At 33.0% G+C, this 19,860-nt stretch overlaps 1 protein-coding gene across 2 annotated transcripts in view; it reads right to left on the bottom strand.

Annotated features, from left to right (window-relative positions):
• Positions 1 to 19,860, bottom strand: part of TUSC3 (tumor suppressor candidate 3) — a 117,087-nt gene that overhangs the window by 57,731 nt on the left and 39,496 nt on the right. For both annotated transcript variants that reach the window (XM_021534976.1, XM_021535059.1), the window contains exons 2-5: positions 18,680 to 18,849; positions 10,935 to 11,052; positions 8,429 to 8,569; positions 7,697 to 7,837 (exon numbers count right to left, since the gene is read on the bottom strand). In XM_021534976.1, the coding sequence (XP_021390651.1) occupies positions 7,697 to 7,837; positions 8,429 to 8,569; positions 10,935 to 11,052; positions 18,680 to 18,849 (570 nt within the window). The remainder of the gene's footprint in view (positions 1 to 7,696; positions 7,838 to 8,428; positions 8,570 to 10,934; positions 11,053 to 18,679; positions 18,850 to 19,860) is intronic.

Genomic DNA, 19,860 nt, shown 5'->3' with positions numbered 1-19,860 from the left:
AGTGAAAATAGCCCAAAGTGGACCCTAAGCCAAGGAGGAAGAAAGCAGCAGCATCATACCCCTTCCAGCAAAGACCACGGAATACTGACAGCTCACCATAATACCACATCACCCCAAAGCAAAAGAATGATCTGCAGATCCAGAGAGAAGCAGTGGAAGAGTAACCATGACATAAGAGAAAGGCAAAGATACCAAGAAATGCATGCAGAATGATTTACTTGTGGTGTCAATGAAACTTCTCTTGCAATAGAAAGAGAAGATACATTTTCAAATACGGTTTAATTACTGCTTTGCTGTAGTGCTACGATTTTAATTACAATATGAAAAGGTTCTTATTTTTAATATAAAATGTGTTTCATTTTGCTTTTTACAGGATTAAGAATGTAACAGCATAATAACTAACAGGGCAGATGAAGACATACTGGTAGTGATTGCTAACAAATGGATTTTGTTTTAATTAATATTATGCAACAACATGAAAAGAGTATACAGCGACATTATTGGAAGAAGAGTGGCATAGTTATTTCTATACCTTGCAGATTGTTTTAGCATAGAAATTTATATTGCAATTTTGGTGATGATTCACATTATAGCTTATGCAAAAGCACAAAACTAGAAATTTAAAATATGGGTATCAAAAGTGAAGTGAAAGATATTTAGAAAGGAAAAAAATTAGCTGAAAATTCAAGCATTGAATTTTCGTAACAGATGAAGAGAGTACACAAACTGTGCCTCTCTAAAAGTGTGTTCTCCATAAGAAATAATTTTTCTCATTTTTTAATTACTGTTTGTAATTTGTAATCTCTAGGGCCAAATCTCCTTCTGTATGGAAAGATCAAAAAGACTCTACCCCATTTTATATATAGTAATATATTTTATAAATTATAAATCTCCCAAATTACTGAAGATCTTTCATGCTTTAAATACCACCCTGAGAGACAGTATAATATCTAGCAAAAAAAGTAACTAGGAGATGCACTAGTGGGGAGAAGAAAATGTCAAGTATAAACATAACTGAAAAGCAAGACTTCAACAATACAGTTATTTAACCTGAAGGCATCTTTCATGTTCTTTCAGTTCAGATTGTTTGTGAGAAAAAAAACCTTATTTGGTCTACAACACACTGAATCTGCAATGATTTCCTTCCATCATGTTCCTTTTTATGGTGTTTTTCCACAAACTTTTTCAGCAGCCAAAATACATTTTCCAGGTTCTCCCTTGTCCTTTTCCAGTCTTCATCTATTTTAAGTATCCTAAGAACAGAGCATTTTCATCATATTCCTTATGCAAGAATTTAGTATGCTACATACAGTGTTTGACATTGGAGCTCATTTTGCTGTGCTCTATATTCTCCAATTACAATCATCTGTATAAAAAAAAAAAAAAAACATTGGAAACTACAGACTTCTATTGTTTGTAAAATACACACCATTATTTGTAGAACAGATGCATGCATCTGTAATTCCTGCTGATACACAGTGAAACATTCCAAATGGCATAGTTTCCATAGGATCCTATACTTTGGGATCCAAAAGTTTCCACACTAACCATTACTGTGAGTTGATTTTTCCCAGTTAGAAACTTTGCCAAATTAAGTCCAACAAATTACCGGCTTGTTCATATTTACTCTCATATGCAGAGAAGTGGCACCTTTCTGCAGTTTTATTGGATCTTGTCAAAGTTCAAAGGATGAAAAGAGGAGTAAAGGAGAAAATTCAAGTTAAGCACTCTCTGATCACAATGCCACTTTTCCATAGTAAAGTCTGTATTTCAGCATTTCTACAGAGGAATACTACAGAGACACACCTTTCCTCCATCTGCTCCTTCTTTCTTACTGTCAGACTCCAAGAACAGTACTAACTGCTGAATGCCACCTGATTTATCAATGGAATTCAGTTGGTTTTGTTTTTTTTTTTTTCAGGACTTAAGCTATTTTAACAGCTTCTAGATTTAGGTAGCTTATTTTGCAACTAAATAATAAAAGCAAGCAGACAGAGTATTTGATTCTGTAGCCAAACACTGGTGTTCTAGGTGAGTACACTCCATGTGTAGATGGATCTGCTGCAGGACCTTGTTAACGAATTACAACTGATGCTTCCTTGATGGCTTCTATCCTTAGTTTCACCAAGGGGTTGACTACTTTAAGCTCACCCATGGCACATTTGTGTGTAAATCACAAGGTTTCTAAGAACAGATAAAAGCACCAAGAGTCCCAGAGACCACTGAATTGCAAGCAAAACACAACTTTCACAGGTACATAAGCAAAATTTCTCAACTGTTCTTGGTCTTGAAAACTTTGCAAATTATTTATTTGGGTTTTATACATCCCCTTCTCAAAGGCCTAAGTTTTGTTTAACACTGTCTGCTAGTTCATTAAACAAAACTACTGGAGACTTAAAGAGTCATTTAGTATGCGTTTTGAAGAGAAGCTTCCTATTAGCAGATTGTATATAATACCAATAATTAGATTTCTTTGCAAGCTTAGACCCAAGACCATGGAAAATGTTGTAATGTAAGAAAAATAATGAAATTTTAGATTCATTTATGGATATAGTTAAATTCAAGCATAAGTTCAATAAAATGTTGACACATGACAGCTTGTTCTACACTTTATTTCTATATTGTTCTGTATATGTAAATTCAAACCATTTCAGAATACTGTTTTAAAGAAATGCAATCGTTTCTTATCCAGTTTAACTTTGCTTTTGCACTCAATCAAGGCTCTCATGCTATGAGATCTGTACTCTTTTTCTAAATCCATCACTTATCAGACTCTCCATTAAGAGATATACAATTAAAGTACAGAGTACAATGCAGAAGCAAAGAGAATGGATTTCTGTATCTTTAAACGTGCATCTCTAAAACCACTAACTACAGGAAGAAAAGGAAATTAACAATCAGAATTTATTGATGTTCTTTTGGATGCCTACCTAGTCACACAGAAACCTTAGTTTTTCTGTTTATCTTTGAATAAAGCTCATTAATTTTTTATCCTCATTTCCAGAAAGGGGTGAAAAAGTCACTAGTAGCCATAAGACTCTCCAAGCTCCTTTAGACCAATAACTGCTGATGAATGTACTATGTGGTGTAAGTACTGGGGAGTGTATTTCTCATACCCATTAACTGTTATGAGAACAGTAAACACATTGTCTCCTCATTCAAGTGACCTATTATATTTAGCCCAAGAGAGTTAAATCCTAAGCAGCTGCCTTCTAACCTCAGCACAGACTTTGTCTTCCCTGATTCCATAGGTATATCGGCAAATCTGAAATATATGCATAAATTAAACCTGAAAATTACATGCAGGAAACAACAGCTTTGTAAAGAAATGCTATCAAAAAACAGTCTAGCCAACAGAACAGAAACTCTCAGCACACATACTTTTGTCTAAAATGAAGCAATTCCTTACCTAAACTGCTAGAACCTTGCCTAGTTTATACCATTTGACCTTTTCTTCTCTCTGTTTAAGAAATGTAGAGTCCTGAAGAGTCTTAATTGCTTCTTGTTACCAGCATAAAAGGACAGGAGTTTTCAAATATCTAAGGACTGAAGTCCTTTGTCATCTTTGTGTTGGCATTTCAGAGGGAAAATATCCATAGATGAATAGCAGAATTTGAATTAAAGCCTAAAATAATCTAGGGGATAAATTTTACATGTGATTTCAAAAGACATCTTTTAGGATACTATGTACTGAGACTCAGTCATCCTGGTTTGCCATCCTAAAAGTCTTCTGGGTAACGATGCAAGTGAAAATGCCTAAGGCATACAAGATCCTACCAGAGCCTGCAGTACTTCAATGAAGGGATGAAACCACAAATATTGCTGTGGTGCAATCTAATGCTGAGGGGCAAAACCAATTTGATGTGGTCTTGTGTGAGCTGGCATTGGAAACAACATGTGGGATGAAACCTGTGGTCTTGCTTCTGCAAGTCTATCAAAACTATTGGCTGCATAATTAAAAATTGTATTCCTAAATAATTTTCTGAAACAGTACTGGAAATATTGTCTATGAGACAGAACATTTTTCTATCAATGAAGTAAGTTATCAAATAAACATTTCTGGGATCCCCTGTCAAAACAGCACAGACTCTTTATGCTGAGAATTTTCGTCTACTTTTTAGCAACAGATCATTCCATCAGGCAGAGTGACACCGTCCATGTTTCTTTTAAAAAGTAACCAACTTTTATTTTTTCTTTTTTTAAGAATAGGGAACATAAAAATGTTCAGAGCGAACTGAGAAGCTCTAACAAAACAAGAAAACAAGAGTCCTCTGTTTGCAATGATACAGTTTTCAGTCACTGAATGACAATCTCTATAAAAAGGTTTCATTTGAAATTAAAAAAAAATATTTTCAGTATGCTTTATAAACTAGCTACCTAGCAGTACATCCAAAAAGCATTTAAACCCTAAACCTAAAGCTTTTAGAAAAGTGTTTTTGTGCTTTCTCAGCTCTATAGTATCTGAAAAAACTGCCCGTAAGGAACATAATAATTGTCGATACTTCTGCTGAAAATGAGGGCTTTGTGTTCTGTATTTTTTAAACATCTTGCCGAATTTCTATGTTTAATTTGGTTTTGAAAGTTCAAAAAAAAAAAAAAAAATCATGAAAAACAAAATTATTTAGAATTAAATATTTATTACTTATTTATACCCTTCAAAACAACCATTTTCTAAGCATTACTTTCCGTCCTTAACTAGACACCATCTTCTCAATTTTTCCTTTTAACGAGCTTTTATCAAAAAAAAAAAAGCTCTAAGTTTACTGGTAGAAAAAAGCACTATGTAAGAGAATCATAACTATACAATTCTGAACACATTATTACCTTATATATTAATATAATATTAGTGAGTGCCCATTTTCTTCTATGAATCACAACAAATTTTAGTCATTAACTGAAGTCATCTGTCTGCAATCTGGAGTTCCTTCTGATTCCACCAAAAAGAAGTTACAAAAATAACCTGTATGCCTGTGCAGGTCTGAAGTCCAAAAAGACTTCTGGTGAATGTATGATCTTTGCTAAACCAGCATTTTACAGGATATGGGGCTTTTATTACATTGTGAAGTCAGAAGAATAACAATTAAAATAGTAAAGCACTGGCTCAATGCCATGATTAATTACAACATACTTTCAGATATAAGACCACTTCCTAAAACATCCTTTAAGTGCTATTAATTTTTAAAGTAAACAGAATTTTACAGGAAAAAGTATTAGCAACAATATAGGGCATTAATGCCTTTTTAGTTACTTGCTTGTCTTTACAATTGGCAGGATAGCAATTACTGAATGACATGAATACATTTCTTAAAATCTTTGATTGCATTTGTATCTGTCCTCAGGAGTACAGCTGACTGTCATTATAGGTTTTCTACACAGAAATTAACAGTCATGTTCAGATGGAAACTCTTGATCTTCTGCTAAAAAATACAGCAAACATTCTAAAAAAAATTGATGCATTCCTTTTCTCAATTTAATTACATCTTCAACTATTTATTACAGTTTGTAGTATAATGATTCTATGATTTCAAGAACACATTTTTAACCTCTGTAAGACAAAACCAACAATTCCACAAAACATTGAAACAAACTTTTAATCTGAAAATTCTGAGGTATGAATTTGAGATGAAATTTCTGTCTACTAAGAGAGTTTAAGGATAAACAAAGGAAATACCTCTGATTACATATCTTTATGTAATTTTTTGACACAAGTATTGATTTTCATGTCATAATTATTGTTTTAGTCAGGTTGTTGCTAAAGATTAGAAATAAAAAAAAATTTAGACTGATACATATCAAATGTGAGATTAACTGGTGGTAGAGCATCTTTAGAAAGTATTATCATTGAAAAATAATGGTAACCTAGAAAAATATATGGAATTAAATAAGAAAGACTTTGGGAGAGACATGTCAACAATCTGTGCTAGATCTCAGGATATTCCAAATGACATCCTAGAACAGAGGAAGACATTCTGATCCTGGTTCTCTAGATCAAAAGGGAAATTCATTCTACTTGAAATTTAGTCTTAGGGGTGGTTTATTTGAAAACTTGTTCTGTATTCCTCCCTTAATATATGGTGTAGATTAACAAACTGCTTGAATAAAGATGTTTTCCTACACTAGTAGGAAAAGCTATGACAGCACATGAGAGAAAACAGTATTATTATCAGTAGCCATTATTCAAGATTAATGCCAAATATTAAATAATTCTGAACAAAGAGTTTTCCTTAAGATCTTACTAATAATCTAGACATAAAAATTAGTTCCCACCAGATACTAGGTAATTTTATCTTTGACCTTTATGAGACAAAGTCTGCCAAAGACTCATCAGGTGACAGTACCACAAAAAGAAGATATCTTCTCACATTGTTGAATCAGAGCAGAATAGCAAACCAGTAATACAATATTGAAAAGGAAAAACCGGTTTTAGGATAACCTAAGTCTAGCACAACTAAAACACACAGAACTATAAAAGACCCCAGGTTGAAAGAGACCTCAAAAGACCACCTGGTGCAAGCCTTCTTGGGAAAAGGAGTCTAGATGAGAAATAAAACATGAATGCTGATGTACAAACCAAACTCATATTCCAGCTACAATTCTAGCCATGTCCTTTCAAGAAAGGTTAATTCATATTGATACAAGTTGAGGAAAAGTCTTTAAAATGATCACAAGAATAAATAATCATTTAAATGGCAAAAGAATACAAGATTTGCTTATATTGCAAAAAACACATGGATGCCTTTCTAAAAAGTAGCGTTCTCCATTGATATAACTACTAGTGCAGTAAAATATGGGACTGGATTCAATAATTACAGACACTCGTCTACCATTCAAACCCATGCTTCTGATGCCACGTCCCTGAAAATTAAATCTTTGATGCCTCTCCTCAGATTTTTCCTTTTCTCTTGGTCACAATGATGTCAGAGAAATGAGTGCTTGTTTATACAACATCTACCATCCCTGGATACTGTTTCCTGTTTAAAACTGAGACAGCTAAATTGCACATCCCACATTTTTCATCAGTCTACTCAGGTACTCGAAAACCACCATGTAAATAAACACAGTGCAACACACTATTAAGCAAAATCAAGCTTCATTCATTATTTATGGTTTTGAGGATTTAGCTGACTAATATTTCAAACAGACTTGGCTAGATCTAGTCTTTCCTCAGAGCTAACACTAAGATCATCCTATTCGCATTTAAGTTAATAGTAGAACGTTAAGGTCAGTACTATCAAAACCAGTTTTAGAAACAATTTCCTCTTTTTCTTTGTTTCTCAGATCTTTTATCACTGCCTTAGAAACATAAAAGCCTTTGTTTTTTCTCAACCTTTCATTACTCTAAAGTGAATATCTATGCTAAACCAATTGATCAACATTTTGGATTTTATCCAAAAAAGGCAAGTTGAACCATAGCCATAAACATCAGTATCAATTATTGGAAATATTTTCATACTAAAGTTCAAAGAAAAAACTGCAGCTGTCAGAGAATTTGCTAATATTCAGTGAGTCGCTCATAGTAACTAATACTCACTTCTTATGAGAACTAGACCTAAAATCTGGATTATAAATCATTCTCTGACAGTACCATTCTGAACAATGTACTAATGCAATGGTTTTTAAGTTACCCTGCATATAATGAACAGATATATGCTAAGATAAGAAATTAATAAAAAGCATATAAGGAAAATCTGCATACCAGAGCTGCCATGGCCCAGCCAGTTTTGTTATAGATGAACTCCAGATTATTTCTTCGCAGATATAACAAGCCACCAACAAGAGATACCAAAAGAGCCAGTGCAATTGTACCAGAATAGTTAGGAGGCCTGAACACTCTAATCTGGAAAGAAAAATGCAAATACAGATTGTAATAAATGTTTACATACAGATGATCTTCCATGTAAACATAATAAAGCACTTGAAATCTGGTTTCAGAGTCAGCAAGACTCTGAAATATAATTTAATAAGAAAAAATAATTCTTTCTTTAATGAGCACATACTATGAACAATGTTCACGTTTAATTTGGAACTGTGCAACTCTGAAACATTATTTCTTCAACAGATTTGCAGGCTATGTCTGAACTAAAAGCAGCTACCTTCAAATCTAAGTGTTTTGTATAGAATTTTGTAAAGCACATTTTAATTATTAACAGCTAATTATTACTGCTTTTATTTATTATATTATATTTTACCTATATTATATTTTATCTAATATTTACTGTTTTTATTTAGACTTAGGCTATAACAAAGCAAGAATGGAATATAATCTGCAGAAGCTCTCACAAGTACCAAAAATGTTATTTTTTTAATGTGTTGTAGAACCCTCACTTGACAAAGAAAGTTATTAAGGAAAGATGGAATTTATCATCAACCTGTCTCAAACCACAAAGATACATTTACCTTCAACTTTTAAAATTGCTGAAAGACTTACATGAACATCTGTTCTGTCAGCTATCCATTTAGCTAGCTGTTCAGCTGCAAATCCGATTCTCTGCAGGTCAAATGTGTCAGCTCTCTTGGGTTTACCCTTTGGAGGAAAATGCATGAAAGTCGGAGCAGAGTTCATATTCAGCTACAAAACCAGGAAAAACAGGAGGAAAAAATGAGTAACCTTATCCTCAAAATGTAACATCACAATAGCCTCAATAACATAAATCTAATTAGCATAAAAATGTCACTTTCCTCCATACATTACATTTTTTGAAATATTCTCGTATATTCTCATAGTCCTCCAAAGAGTCGTCGCAATATTCCTTACAGTAGATTCTTCAGGTTGTTTAATTATTTAGAATGTTTCCCTCACAAGCTTATACAGTATCTTATGCTTTAATGTTCTCACACACTCCAAGACCTTTCCTGTAATTGGTAAAACAGAGACCCCGCACCTAACCCAATCTATTAAAGTATATTAACTTATAATTCTAAGGGAGCAAAGTAGCTTGACATTGTTTAGCTACAAGAGACTAAACACTAGTGAATAGGGTTTTTTTGAATCCAAAAAGGACTGGATAACTAGCTTAAACTGTGCAACTTGCCCTAGAAGTTGCTGTTAATTCATGTGCTGATGCCACTGGAACTATTCACTGTATATTAAAAAATCCTCAAAAGTGATAAACAAATAGATCTAAATACACATTTGCTATTTGAAATTTTGACTTTAGCTTTGTAAGGTAGTATGGGAAAATGTAATTTCACTATATAAAATTCCTCTGTATTCAGGTCATCTCAGAAATGCAATAAAGCACTAGAAAAAAAGAAAATTAACATAAACAAAATCAGGGGTAATATTTAAAGGCGATGCAATATGGGGCTTTTTAAATAAAGAAGTAAGTTTTTTTAATTCCTGAAAAATTAAGTTCACATCACATTAGCAAAAATGTATATTAAATCAAGTAAACAGCTGAATTTATCAATACAAATTACCAACTATTAAAATATTTTCCATCTAAGCAAAAAAAAAAAATCCCTCTTCTTTACTGAAATAATTTGGAAATAAAAAATATTTCAAGAAAGGCTAAGATACATGTTATGAAATAGTTAAATAAAATATTTTATAAGATAAACATTCAGACATCATATAGGGTTTGGAGGCAGCTGATCGGGAACTGCTCTGTCATTTCTCTAGAAACATGGCAAAAGCTGCAAATATCAAAATCACATTACTTTTTTGTTTTTTTTTTTTTGCTATGGCATCACTATTACATGACTTTGCACACATAAATGTAAAGTCAGAACTGCATTTTCCTCAAATCCATCTTGAAATAGTCATTAGTGTAACTTATTCTTAACATTGTCTGTTAAAAAAAACCCCTTACATATTTATGTTTGATTTTGTCTAAATGTAAACATGATTTCAATTGCATGTCATTTGAAATAAACTGAATTTGTGCCCTGTTACACAAGGAATAAGTTGAACTGGACTCTTCTAACAAGTGTTGATTGGCTTAAGGTAACATCAAACAAAGTATTTTGTATTATTATAACCACGAAGATTACAACATATACAAAGCTCTCCAGTCTACATAGTTTATAGGCTATAAAGTCTTGTATGGTTATAGCAAAAATAAAATTATTTTTTAAAGCAAGATCTTAAGCCACTAATAACCATTTTTATACAATACATTCTAATATATCAACTGGAAGTAAAAATATTTATTAAACACACTATTTAAACTTTTTAAAGTATTTTAAAAAGACATATTAATCTTTTCCTCTGAACATTTTAAGTCACACACTTCACCAAAAGGAATTTAAGATATAGAGATACCTTCAAAGTTTTCCACTCCTTCTAATCTGCACTTTTAGCTTCAATCAGTGGAAAAATATCAAAGATAAGCATGTCAGTATTCATTTTCAAGAGATGTTGCTTTCCTTGATTTTTCAATTTCAGAGAAGACCTTAAACTATTCTCCAATTTTTACTCTTCATAGTCAACAAATAAAATGTAAAACAGTCAGTTCTTTTTTCCCAGAAGAATTTCCAGACTAAATATTACTGAAGCTGAAGAATATTGTATTACATAAAAGCAATTAAAAGACTCTTTTACTAAAGAGGTTTTTTCCCTAAAGAGAAAATAAAGAAAGTCTTTAAATGAAATGTTATTTACAATGTATTTAATTCTAAAAAACAGTCTAAAAATTGCTTAGAAAAAAAGTTGCATATATATATATATATATATATATATATATATATATATATATAATGCAATCAATAAAAAAATATTCTAAACTACACTTGGAAAATACTAGATATGGTCACTAGTAGAGTGTGTATTCACTGATGTCACAGAAACTGCTGTTTTTTAACCAGGAGGAAATTGTATGCAAAGCAGGGGTACACACCTACAAACAGAATTTAATTTATCTTGTATTGTATTATTTGATGAATTGACATGTAGTTCTAAAAACTGACAATGCTTTGAAGTATTCAACATTTACCTGCTGAAAAACATCTGCCCCTTCATCATAATCCACTATTGTGAAAAACAGTTTGTTTGAAAAAGCAGATGAATAGCGCCATGAGTTAGCCAGCACTTGATATTCCTCATTAGCTTGCCTGTTAAGGAAAAGAAACAAATATATATCCATATGCCTTCACTTTAAAAAAATATACTACAATCAGCTGAAATGGTTAGATGAATTACATTTGCAGTATCATTCTCAACATCCATATTATGAACTAAAAAGTTTCAGCTCCTTATGCAACTTTCTGTTTCAAACTTGTCACCTCCAAAACTGGAAATGTGTTAAGCTATACAAGAGAAATCCTAAGATGATATTAAGAAAAAGAAATGTTTTCCATATTTAAAATCTCAGTAAATAGGACTAGTCTGAGTTGGAAGTATCAAACAGATCTGCTAACAGATCCATGCAAGGATATGCTTATGGGGCCCTTGAGTGCACTATCATATACGACATACTTCCTAGAAACAGCTATACATAAGGAATTTTGCAACTAGGGGACAAATAACATACAACTGTGAAAACAGTATGTTCCTAAAACAGCAGAGCCATAGGAGAGCCAAAAAGAGCCAAACTATGAAGCACTGGGGAAATGATCCTAATGGAATAAAAAGTAGGCTTGAAAGCAGCATGACAAACTCCAGGCTATTTCTATAAAAGTTTTAAATATGGTAATTTTGTACAACATATAATCTTCTCTATCAGCACTAGAAGGCGATTTGCTACTAAATATCCTCCTAAATAAAATAGCCAAACAACAAACAAAAACCAACCAATACACCAAAAAAAAAAAAGCAAACCCCAAAAAGACCCACAAAAAATACCTAAAGAGAACACAAATCAAAACAAACAACTTTGTCCTGACTTTACTAAGAGGAAGGGAAAGACAAAGGGAATTCCAGGAGAATAATACTAGCAATGACATCTGCTAAACACACAGCACCATAAAACCACAGGGTATTCCACAGGACAAATCTATACCAACTAAAATTCAGGGGGAAAAAAAAACCAAAAGGAAGGAATGCTTGCAGTATTTTCTGATTTAGAGAGGTTTCTCTGCTAATTTCCATATTATTGTTTAATCAATCCACTGTAAAGTCCAAACTAGTGTTTTACCACTTGACAACTCATCTTCACATACAATAAGATACTGAAGTAGTATAAATTTGTTCTGCAGCTTTTCCCAAAATAGTGTTTCTACAAAAACAGTTCTATGTGTTTCATGGTGCAGAACACTATTTAAAAGTTGTAAATGCAAAAATCTGTTTGCTGCAAGAGAAACTCTGCACTAAACATATATAAGAGAGAGCAAAGAAGGGGAAGAGCATCACAAGATCACAGATATCATAAGAACTTTCCTGTATTTCTCCGTATCTGAGATCAACCTTAGACATTAAATATATTACATACAAATTCCAGCACAATTGTGTAGTACTAAGAAATCTGTACTATACTTAAACAAAAATCATAAAATGCAAAGAGTTAAAATGAAAATTGTTGATCTCTTACTCCCACAAAGAATTGAAAACATGAAGCACAATAAAACTCAACTTTCACCTGTTCTGGTAAAATTTGCTATTTAACACCCTTACTTAATGGGCAGTTTGCAATTAAAAAAAAAGAAAAGAAGCAATTTAGGCATTAGATTGGTTACTTCTAGAAACAGATATTATCACTAAGCAGACTAACATTCATTGTCATCCTGAAGAGGGCAGTCAGACAACATCAAAGGAATGCTGTAAAATCTTAAGCAATATCTGTAATGCACTCTTCTGTTAAAGCTGCTATATTTAAGCTGAACCATTTTTATTATAAGAACAAGATGAAAATCAGTTCATCTTGATGCCACCATTCTTCTTTATCTACCTTTCACTTGTGAACCCCAGTATTTCTGGGAAATTCATATACTCCACTTATGGCCCACTATATGAGAGGTTTCTTGGTCCCATTGATCTCCATGTATTTTGCATCTTTAAACTATTTTGAATTAATGGGTGACATTTAAAGTATTATCTTGCAAAAGCCTGCATTTTTTATCACAGACTCAAAATACAATTTCATCCTCACAGTGAAAATAGCAAACAATTCTATGATGCATCCTCATAGAAGATCTTGAAGGGTCTGGAAACGAGTTGAAACAAGGAGCAGCAGGAACACAAAGTTAAAGGATTACCATACACACATAACTGAAGATCATCCTACACACCACTGTATCATTTGCAATTGATAAATTTCTGATAGAATAATGTTAGTAACTTATTGTAGCACTAGTTCATTCCTTTTCAGACAAAATAACAGTAAAAAGCATAAGCACTTGACTGAAAAAATTCAGTCTTCAATTATCAGTTATCAACTTGACAATATCAACTGTCAAGTTTTTATCTACCTATCTCTATAATTAGTTCATACAGCTTGTTTCTAGGAAGTAATGTCAATTATACAAAATTACTAGAATAATTATGTGAAAATCTATAAAGGCATAAAAGCAAAGAACTACACTTGGGTCTGAACTCAACAGAATATAATGTTAGCACTGCTTATTTGCTTGACAGGATTTTTTAATAGATGGAGAAGATTTGAATGTTATTGCTGCTATAGTCACCTCTTTAGAATTTTGTCATAATAGCAACACAGGAGCTAGCAACAACAACAGTAATACTGACCAGCTACCAGAAAATAGTGGCCAGATCAAAAGGGAATGCTACTATTAGATTTGCTCAGAAAATTCAATATACTGGAAAGTAAGCTGCTAAGCAAATGTTCTACAGAAATTCTTCCATTATGCAAGAGGTGCTCATGAAATATTAAAAGTTTTATTTAAAAAGATTAATTATGTGTGTGTCTATAGCAGTTAATCAGATTTGTATAACTTGAGCTATATTTAATGAGATTAATTTTATTCTATTGGTCTGACATTATAGTAAGGAAAACAAACTGAATATTAGGAAAAGAATAAAAGAGTATGGAATTATTTTAAAAAGAAAGCAGTAAAGCATTATTTTCTAGCACATTATGTACAATACTTAAAAATGTACAGTTGGCACAGAAGTTACTTACACATTCTTATCCATCTGTTTAAAGTAAACTGTGATCAGTGCTGCAATTTACTTCCAATACAACATCTGGCTTTTATTTGGAATGGTGTTCCCCAAAACTAAAGGAACAAGGAGCTAAATGCATATTTTGACATCTTCTCAGTGTCAAGAAGGCAATAAATTCAGAATGCTTATTTGATTTTGTTTAGGATGACTCATAATGTCCTGATGAAAAGCACTGAAAAATCTACATGTGTCTAGAAAATTCACTAAATGCAACAAAGAGTATAAACACCCATGAAAACCACGCATATCTATAAAAGGGGAAAGCAAGCTAAATTCTATGTTATTGTATTTACAGCATCCCATGAAATTTTCAATATTCTGTAGATGAAAAGAAGCTATGAGGTCCTCTTTTGTAGAAGTTTCAAAGTCAAAGAATAAAAAAAATTGTGATCTCAGGAAGAATAAGGAGGCTGTTATGATTCAAGTATAAAATTATTGCCTTGTTAAGCAGGACTCATCAATACTTCTATCAAGGTCCTGAAGTGCACAGGAAAAGCAATTGTAGAACTTTCAACAGCTTGTTCCAAATTTCCTATTCCTTCATTGAACAAAAGTTCAAATGGTAATTCCCTCTCAATACATTGAAGAGACCTGTCAATTATTTTCTCCGCTCTTTACCAGCTAGCAAAAAACTAAAAGATACTGGATCCTGTTTCTTCTTTCTGATCATGCTCCTTGACTATCACAATTCTTTTTGCTGTTGATCTACTCTTGCATCAGCTACTTGAAAACACCTATCTTCTGAGATTTTTTTTTAAGCAGGGAAACTAACAATTTTTTTTTTCAGAATTAAAAAACCTCCTCTTGGAGATCTCGTTGATATGGTAGATGTTAATAAAAGTATTTGGAATCTGTTCTCATGTATTTGCATTTCCTTCCATTTCCTCTGACAGTGCTCTCATCTTTTCAAGGAATGCTAAGAAAAACATCAACACAAATATGCATCTTTTTGTTGATGGACTTCAGCTGTTGAGGAAAAGCTCATGTGACCAGTCTCATTCCTCTGACACAGATATCCGTTTCTAAATTAAAATAACCCAGCAATGAATTTGTAAAATGAACCAGACAAAAATGTCAACTGTTTGATAACAAACAAAACACCTCTTGTATAAACCTGTATTCAAAGAGATGGTTGCTTCCTCCAGTCAGATAAGAGAAGCAAAGCTTAGAAAGCAAACTAAAATATTTCATATAATGTTTATGGAGTGGTCAGATAGTGCAGCAACAAACAAAAAAGGAGTTAATTATAACAATGGAAGATGCAGAGGAGCAGTCAGCATCAGCAGGCTTGAGCTAAAGCCCTTCTGTAGGTGAAAATCAAAACACTAATAATCAAGTGAGGCAGGGGGGATCACTGAATTCTGGTTGATAAAAGGTGCTGATTACTTTAGAAAAATGTAGTGATAATAAAATGAGGGAGCAGATTCCAAGATGCAATAAGATGAAAATCACAGAAGCTGGCAGCAAATTTTCAGCTGAAAATGCACTCAAGTTAGTCCAGTAGTTACCATTTGGTTGCATGCAATACAAAGTACAGGCTGAGGAACAGTCCCTTCATCTCTGTGAAGATACTCCTGTCAGAGTGAACGTGGTTTTTTCTCCTTATACATAAGTAATTTTTTTCAGTTGTGAGACTGATAAAGTGAGTGAGATAAACTATCTGGTTGAGTGAAGACTGAAGGACAAAGGGAAAAAGGAAGCTAATCTTACATCCTGAGGAATCACTATTTAGAGTCACTATTTATGTCTGACTGCTCATCCAAACTGATTCATCATCACAATGCATCAAAGGACCTTTCATTATCTACCAATGTACTGTTGAAGAATATATACACCAAGAACAGCAGTAACAGGTAAATCAATTAAAACTAACTAAGTTTAATTTCCTGGAACCAGAACAGTTTAATCAAACACATTTCCAAACATGCATGGAAAAAAAACCCATCCTAAGCCATGAGAAACACATTTCAGCCCTGTTCAAGAGCACATTGAATACTTAATCAGTTATTCCTACTTAATTTCCTAACAACAGCTGTGTCATATTGAACTTAAATAACTGGAACAACAGGAAAACTGACATTTATGCTACCACTAACACAGTTGTAAAGGCATCAGATATCTTTCAATACTCTCTTTTAGACCAGAAAACTGGAACTTATTTGTCCACAAAGGTAGATGAAAGAGTTCTGCTTTAGAATAAAGACAAAATTTCTCTAAAAAAACCTCTAGAAGCATGACTAGGGGCTCTACTAATACATATACATAGCTGCTGGTTTTCAGAAGTTATATGTTAGGACTAGATTGATTCAGATAGGATTGACTGAAAGGATATTTTTTAAATAGAAAAGCTTTATCTAAATATCTAGTGTCCCAAAGACTTCTTTGTATGCAGCATTTTAACACTAAGTTGATATGATTTCCATACACTTTCACAAAACATGTGATTTGTGTGACTGATGGTGTAACATTCTCCTTGCTGCACAGAAAAAAATCCTCAGATTGTCTGAGACAAATTTGGTCAGCTTTCCACATATATCATAGAAAGATAAAATACAGAAGTGTCAAATCTAGACACCAAAAGGAAAACTTTTTTTTTTTTTTGGATAATCTTGTGGTGCATAAACCAACCACACTCAATTTTTAGAGAGGAAAAAAGTTCTCATTATTGTGACAAAGTTACTCAAAGTCAAAGATTTCAGACTAGGTACTTCTTCATACACTCATTTGAAATATGAAATAGATTTTTTTTCTTTCTATGCAATTATTCTGAAAGTATTTTGACTAGTAGCAGCTAACTTAAATCTTGAACAAGAGCATCTTCACAGAACATTACAGATTAAGTTAAAAAATCAATTTATCCTTTAGGCAAAGTGGTTAGTGAATAGCTAACAATCAAGTAATGCATGCATTTCAGTTCTGTATATCCTTTCAATGCTCCTGTCCATTAATTAACCATTGATTTGAAAATGTCCATTTTCCTGATAATGGTTTTATGTGCAGTATGATCAACCTCGTTAAATTCCTTTTATTTCATGTGAACAAGTGGATCACAACTTCACATTTATTTAAGCAAACCTAACTGAAAGTAGTGTGCTTATTTTTCCTTCATTTTATGCTTAAAGATTTCCAGTTGCTTCTGTACAACGTATTTAGTCTGGTCTTACCTAAGATAAATTTTATAAGATCTTTTTCAGTACAGTAAATAATTGCAAGAAAAATAAACTTCCTTAGTAACAGCAATAGTTATGTTGTTTAACATGCCCTACAAAAGATCTGTACGTAGACCAGGGAAAGAATTTGCCATGGCCATTATAATGATAAATAAAATGACCCTTACAAGGCTGAACTTGGTGCATCTCCTGTAGCTGTACCCACTGGATAAATAAGGAATGATATAAAACAATATGGTAAACTTTCAACTCCTGTATCATCTCCTGAAGCTGAACTCTGGCAACATAAAGAAGAGACAACAGCAAAGAAAGTGCTGAGCTAAAAATTATCTTCACTAAAGAATGTTAGACAATTTCTGTACCTAATCCTTCAGCTTCACAGTTCATATATGGAGGGTGAAGTGGAAAGACAATTTACATACTCTCCCTCAAAACTGACCAACTGACTTTAATCAGAGAAAATTAATGTATAAAACCCAAAAATCTAATTAAGAAATAGACAATTACAGATATCCAAGTTAAAAGTATCAGTTGTAAATGTCACATTGCAACACAGCAGAAATCCAACACACTGCTGCATTTGCCAACTTCACATATAATTTAAATAAATGTATTTAAAAACAAGAAATAGTATTACCTCATATACAACCTACATTTTTCATAGTCCTACAAAATATTTTGCTGCCTATTTAAATAGTGTTTAGAGCTCCCTGCTCAATAATCCCATTTATTGCTAAACACAGTAATTTTTAATGCATATTTTGGCTGAAGAAGGCTTTATTACCACAGTTTCTCATTTAGTGAGGTACTTAAGTGTATGACTACCTTTCAGTGCCTTGGCCCTTTTTCCCTATACTTAGTTATTTTTGGATTAACTTATTGCACTAAGAACTTGCAGAGAGAGATCTTGAACTTAGAAGACTACCAGAGGCACTCTAATACATATTCAGAATGGAGCTACCAGAACACATCAAATTTCTGTGACAGACAGTATTCCCCAATATCTATGACCTCATGAAAAATGTGCTAGCATGTAAGAACTGTTCAAAACTGTGAAATCAGAGGGGAAGACATCTGCCTGAGGACCTTGGGCATCTCTTAACTCAAGAAATCAGTGAAGTGTCGTATTATTAAATGGCAATGAATCACTTTTGCCACAAGATGTCTTTGGAAAGATCAGATTAACTGATAATTAAAGAGAAAGTCTTCCTCAGCTATGTACATTTTATTCAACAGCAATTTAAAAATCAAAACCTGGAAGAATTCTAAAGTGTGACATGTAGATGAAATGTGGTTGAAAAGATGCTGTAACAAGCACATGAGCCTGCTGCTTAGTGAACATCTATCCCATGCAAAGAACAACCCTACTTGGCATATTGCACATTGATGCCAACGTTCCCTTGAAAACCGAGGTAAGGAAGATGAGAAAGGTCACAAAGGTATAAATTACCTGCAAACAGAGCACTGCCGCTGTGGCTGCAGAGCAGTGAACATCACTATCACAGAGTAGTTACGAGGTGGAGCCTTCACAAATCTTCGGAATTTATCTCCGTTCATGCGGATGACTGAACGCCTTGAGCTCCACTCCATCAGCTGTTCCACTTTCTCAGCCAAAAGATTCTGTAATTGAGGACAAGCATGAGGAATGTTTAAGCTTAAAATTTAAGTGCTTTGTACCTATATTCTGCCTTTGCACTCTCAAAACTCCTATGGGCTCAAGATGGAAGTTATATATAGCTGTATGTAGCAGAGTTTAGCTAATAGCATAATTTAGATTTTCATATAGTCAACAAGACTTTAAGTATATAAAAGAGTAACTCAGTGTGGTCTTAAACAGAAAGAACACATAAAATAAAACCAAACAGGTTGCTACCAAAGGCAAAGGAGTAGATTAATGATCACTGCCTAACTAGAAGATAGCAGTACAGCAATCATTTACCTTCTGTTTTAAAAACTGAAGTTTTAAAAAACGCAGCCTAATGTTGTATTTATTCTATTTAGTAAAAATCACAGTATTGTCAGTCACTCGAATATAAAGATGAAAGAAAAATGTAACTACAAAGAGAGAGAAATAGTTACTATGTTTAGAATTTCTTACAAATGTATCATAGTGAATTTAAATTCATGCAAGTTTTATATTTTACTAGAGACAAGACCGTACTGTCATATAAACTCATCTAGGTACATTTCATTATTAGATCAACATTTTAAGCTGATCTGAAGACTGAGCAGCACAAAATATTTTGATTGAACTACCATTGTATAAGAAAAATCTGCTTGTGCATTGTCTTTTGCTTGAAAGCATTCAATCACATGAATGATTTAAAAGCAAGCTACGAGACACAGTAAAAGACAGCCATCTTTATCTAATTATTCCTGTGAAAATCTATTTAGGGTTTTGGTTATTTTTTTATCAAGTAAGCCTGATTCCACACATGCTCAGCAGAAAGTGTTTCGTTTCCTATGTTACTTAGGTTCAGCAAGGTTGTACTGACCATGCTCTAGGTGGATTGCTGCATACAGCATATCAGGATTAATGCATCTATCTTGCTTTAAGTCTTCAGCTCCCTGCTCGCTGGCCCTCTGGAAGCTGCCTTTACCAAATGAAAACTAAAAATAAGAGTGGAGGAA

This window comes from Lonchura striata, chromosome 4, assembly GCF_046129695.1.
Source record: "Lonchura striata isolate bLonStr1 chromosome 4, bLonStr1.mat, whole genome shotgun sequence".
NCBI classification, from domain to species: Eukaryota; Metazoa; Chordata; class Aves; order Passeriformes; family Estrildidae; genus Lonchura; species Lonchura striata.
Note: the sequence above shows the minus strand (reverse complement) of the source record. Positions and strands in the feature narration are given on the sequence as shown.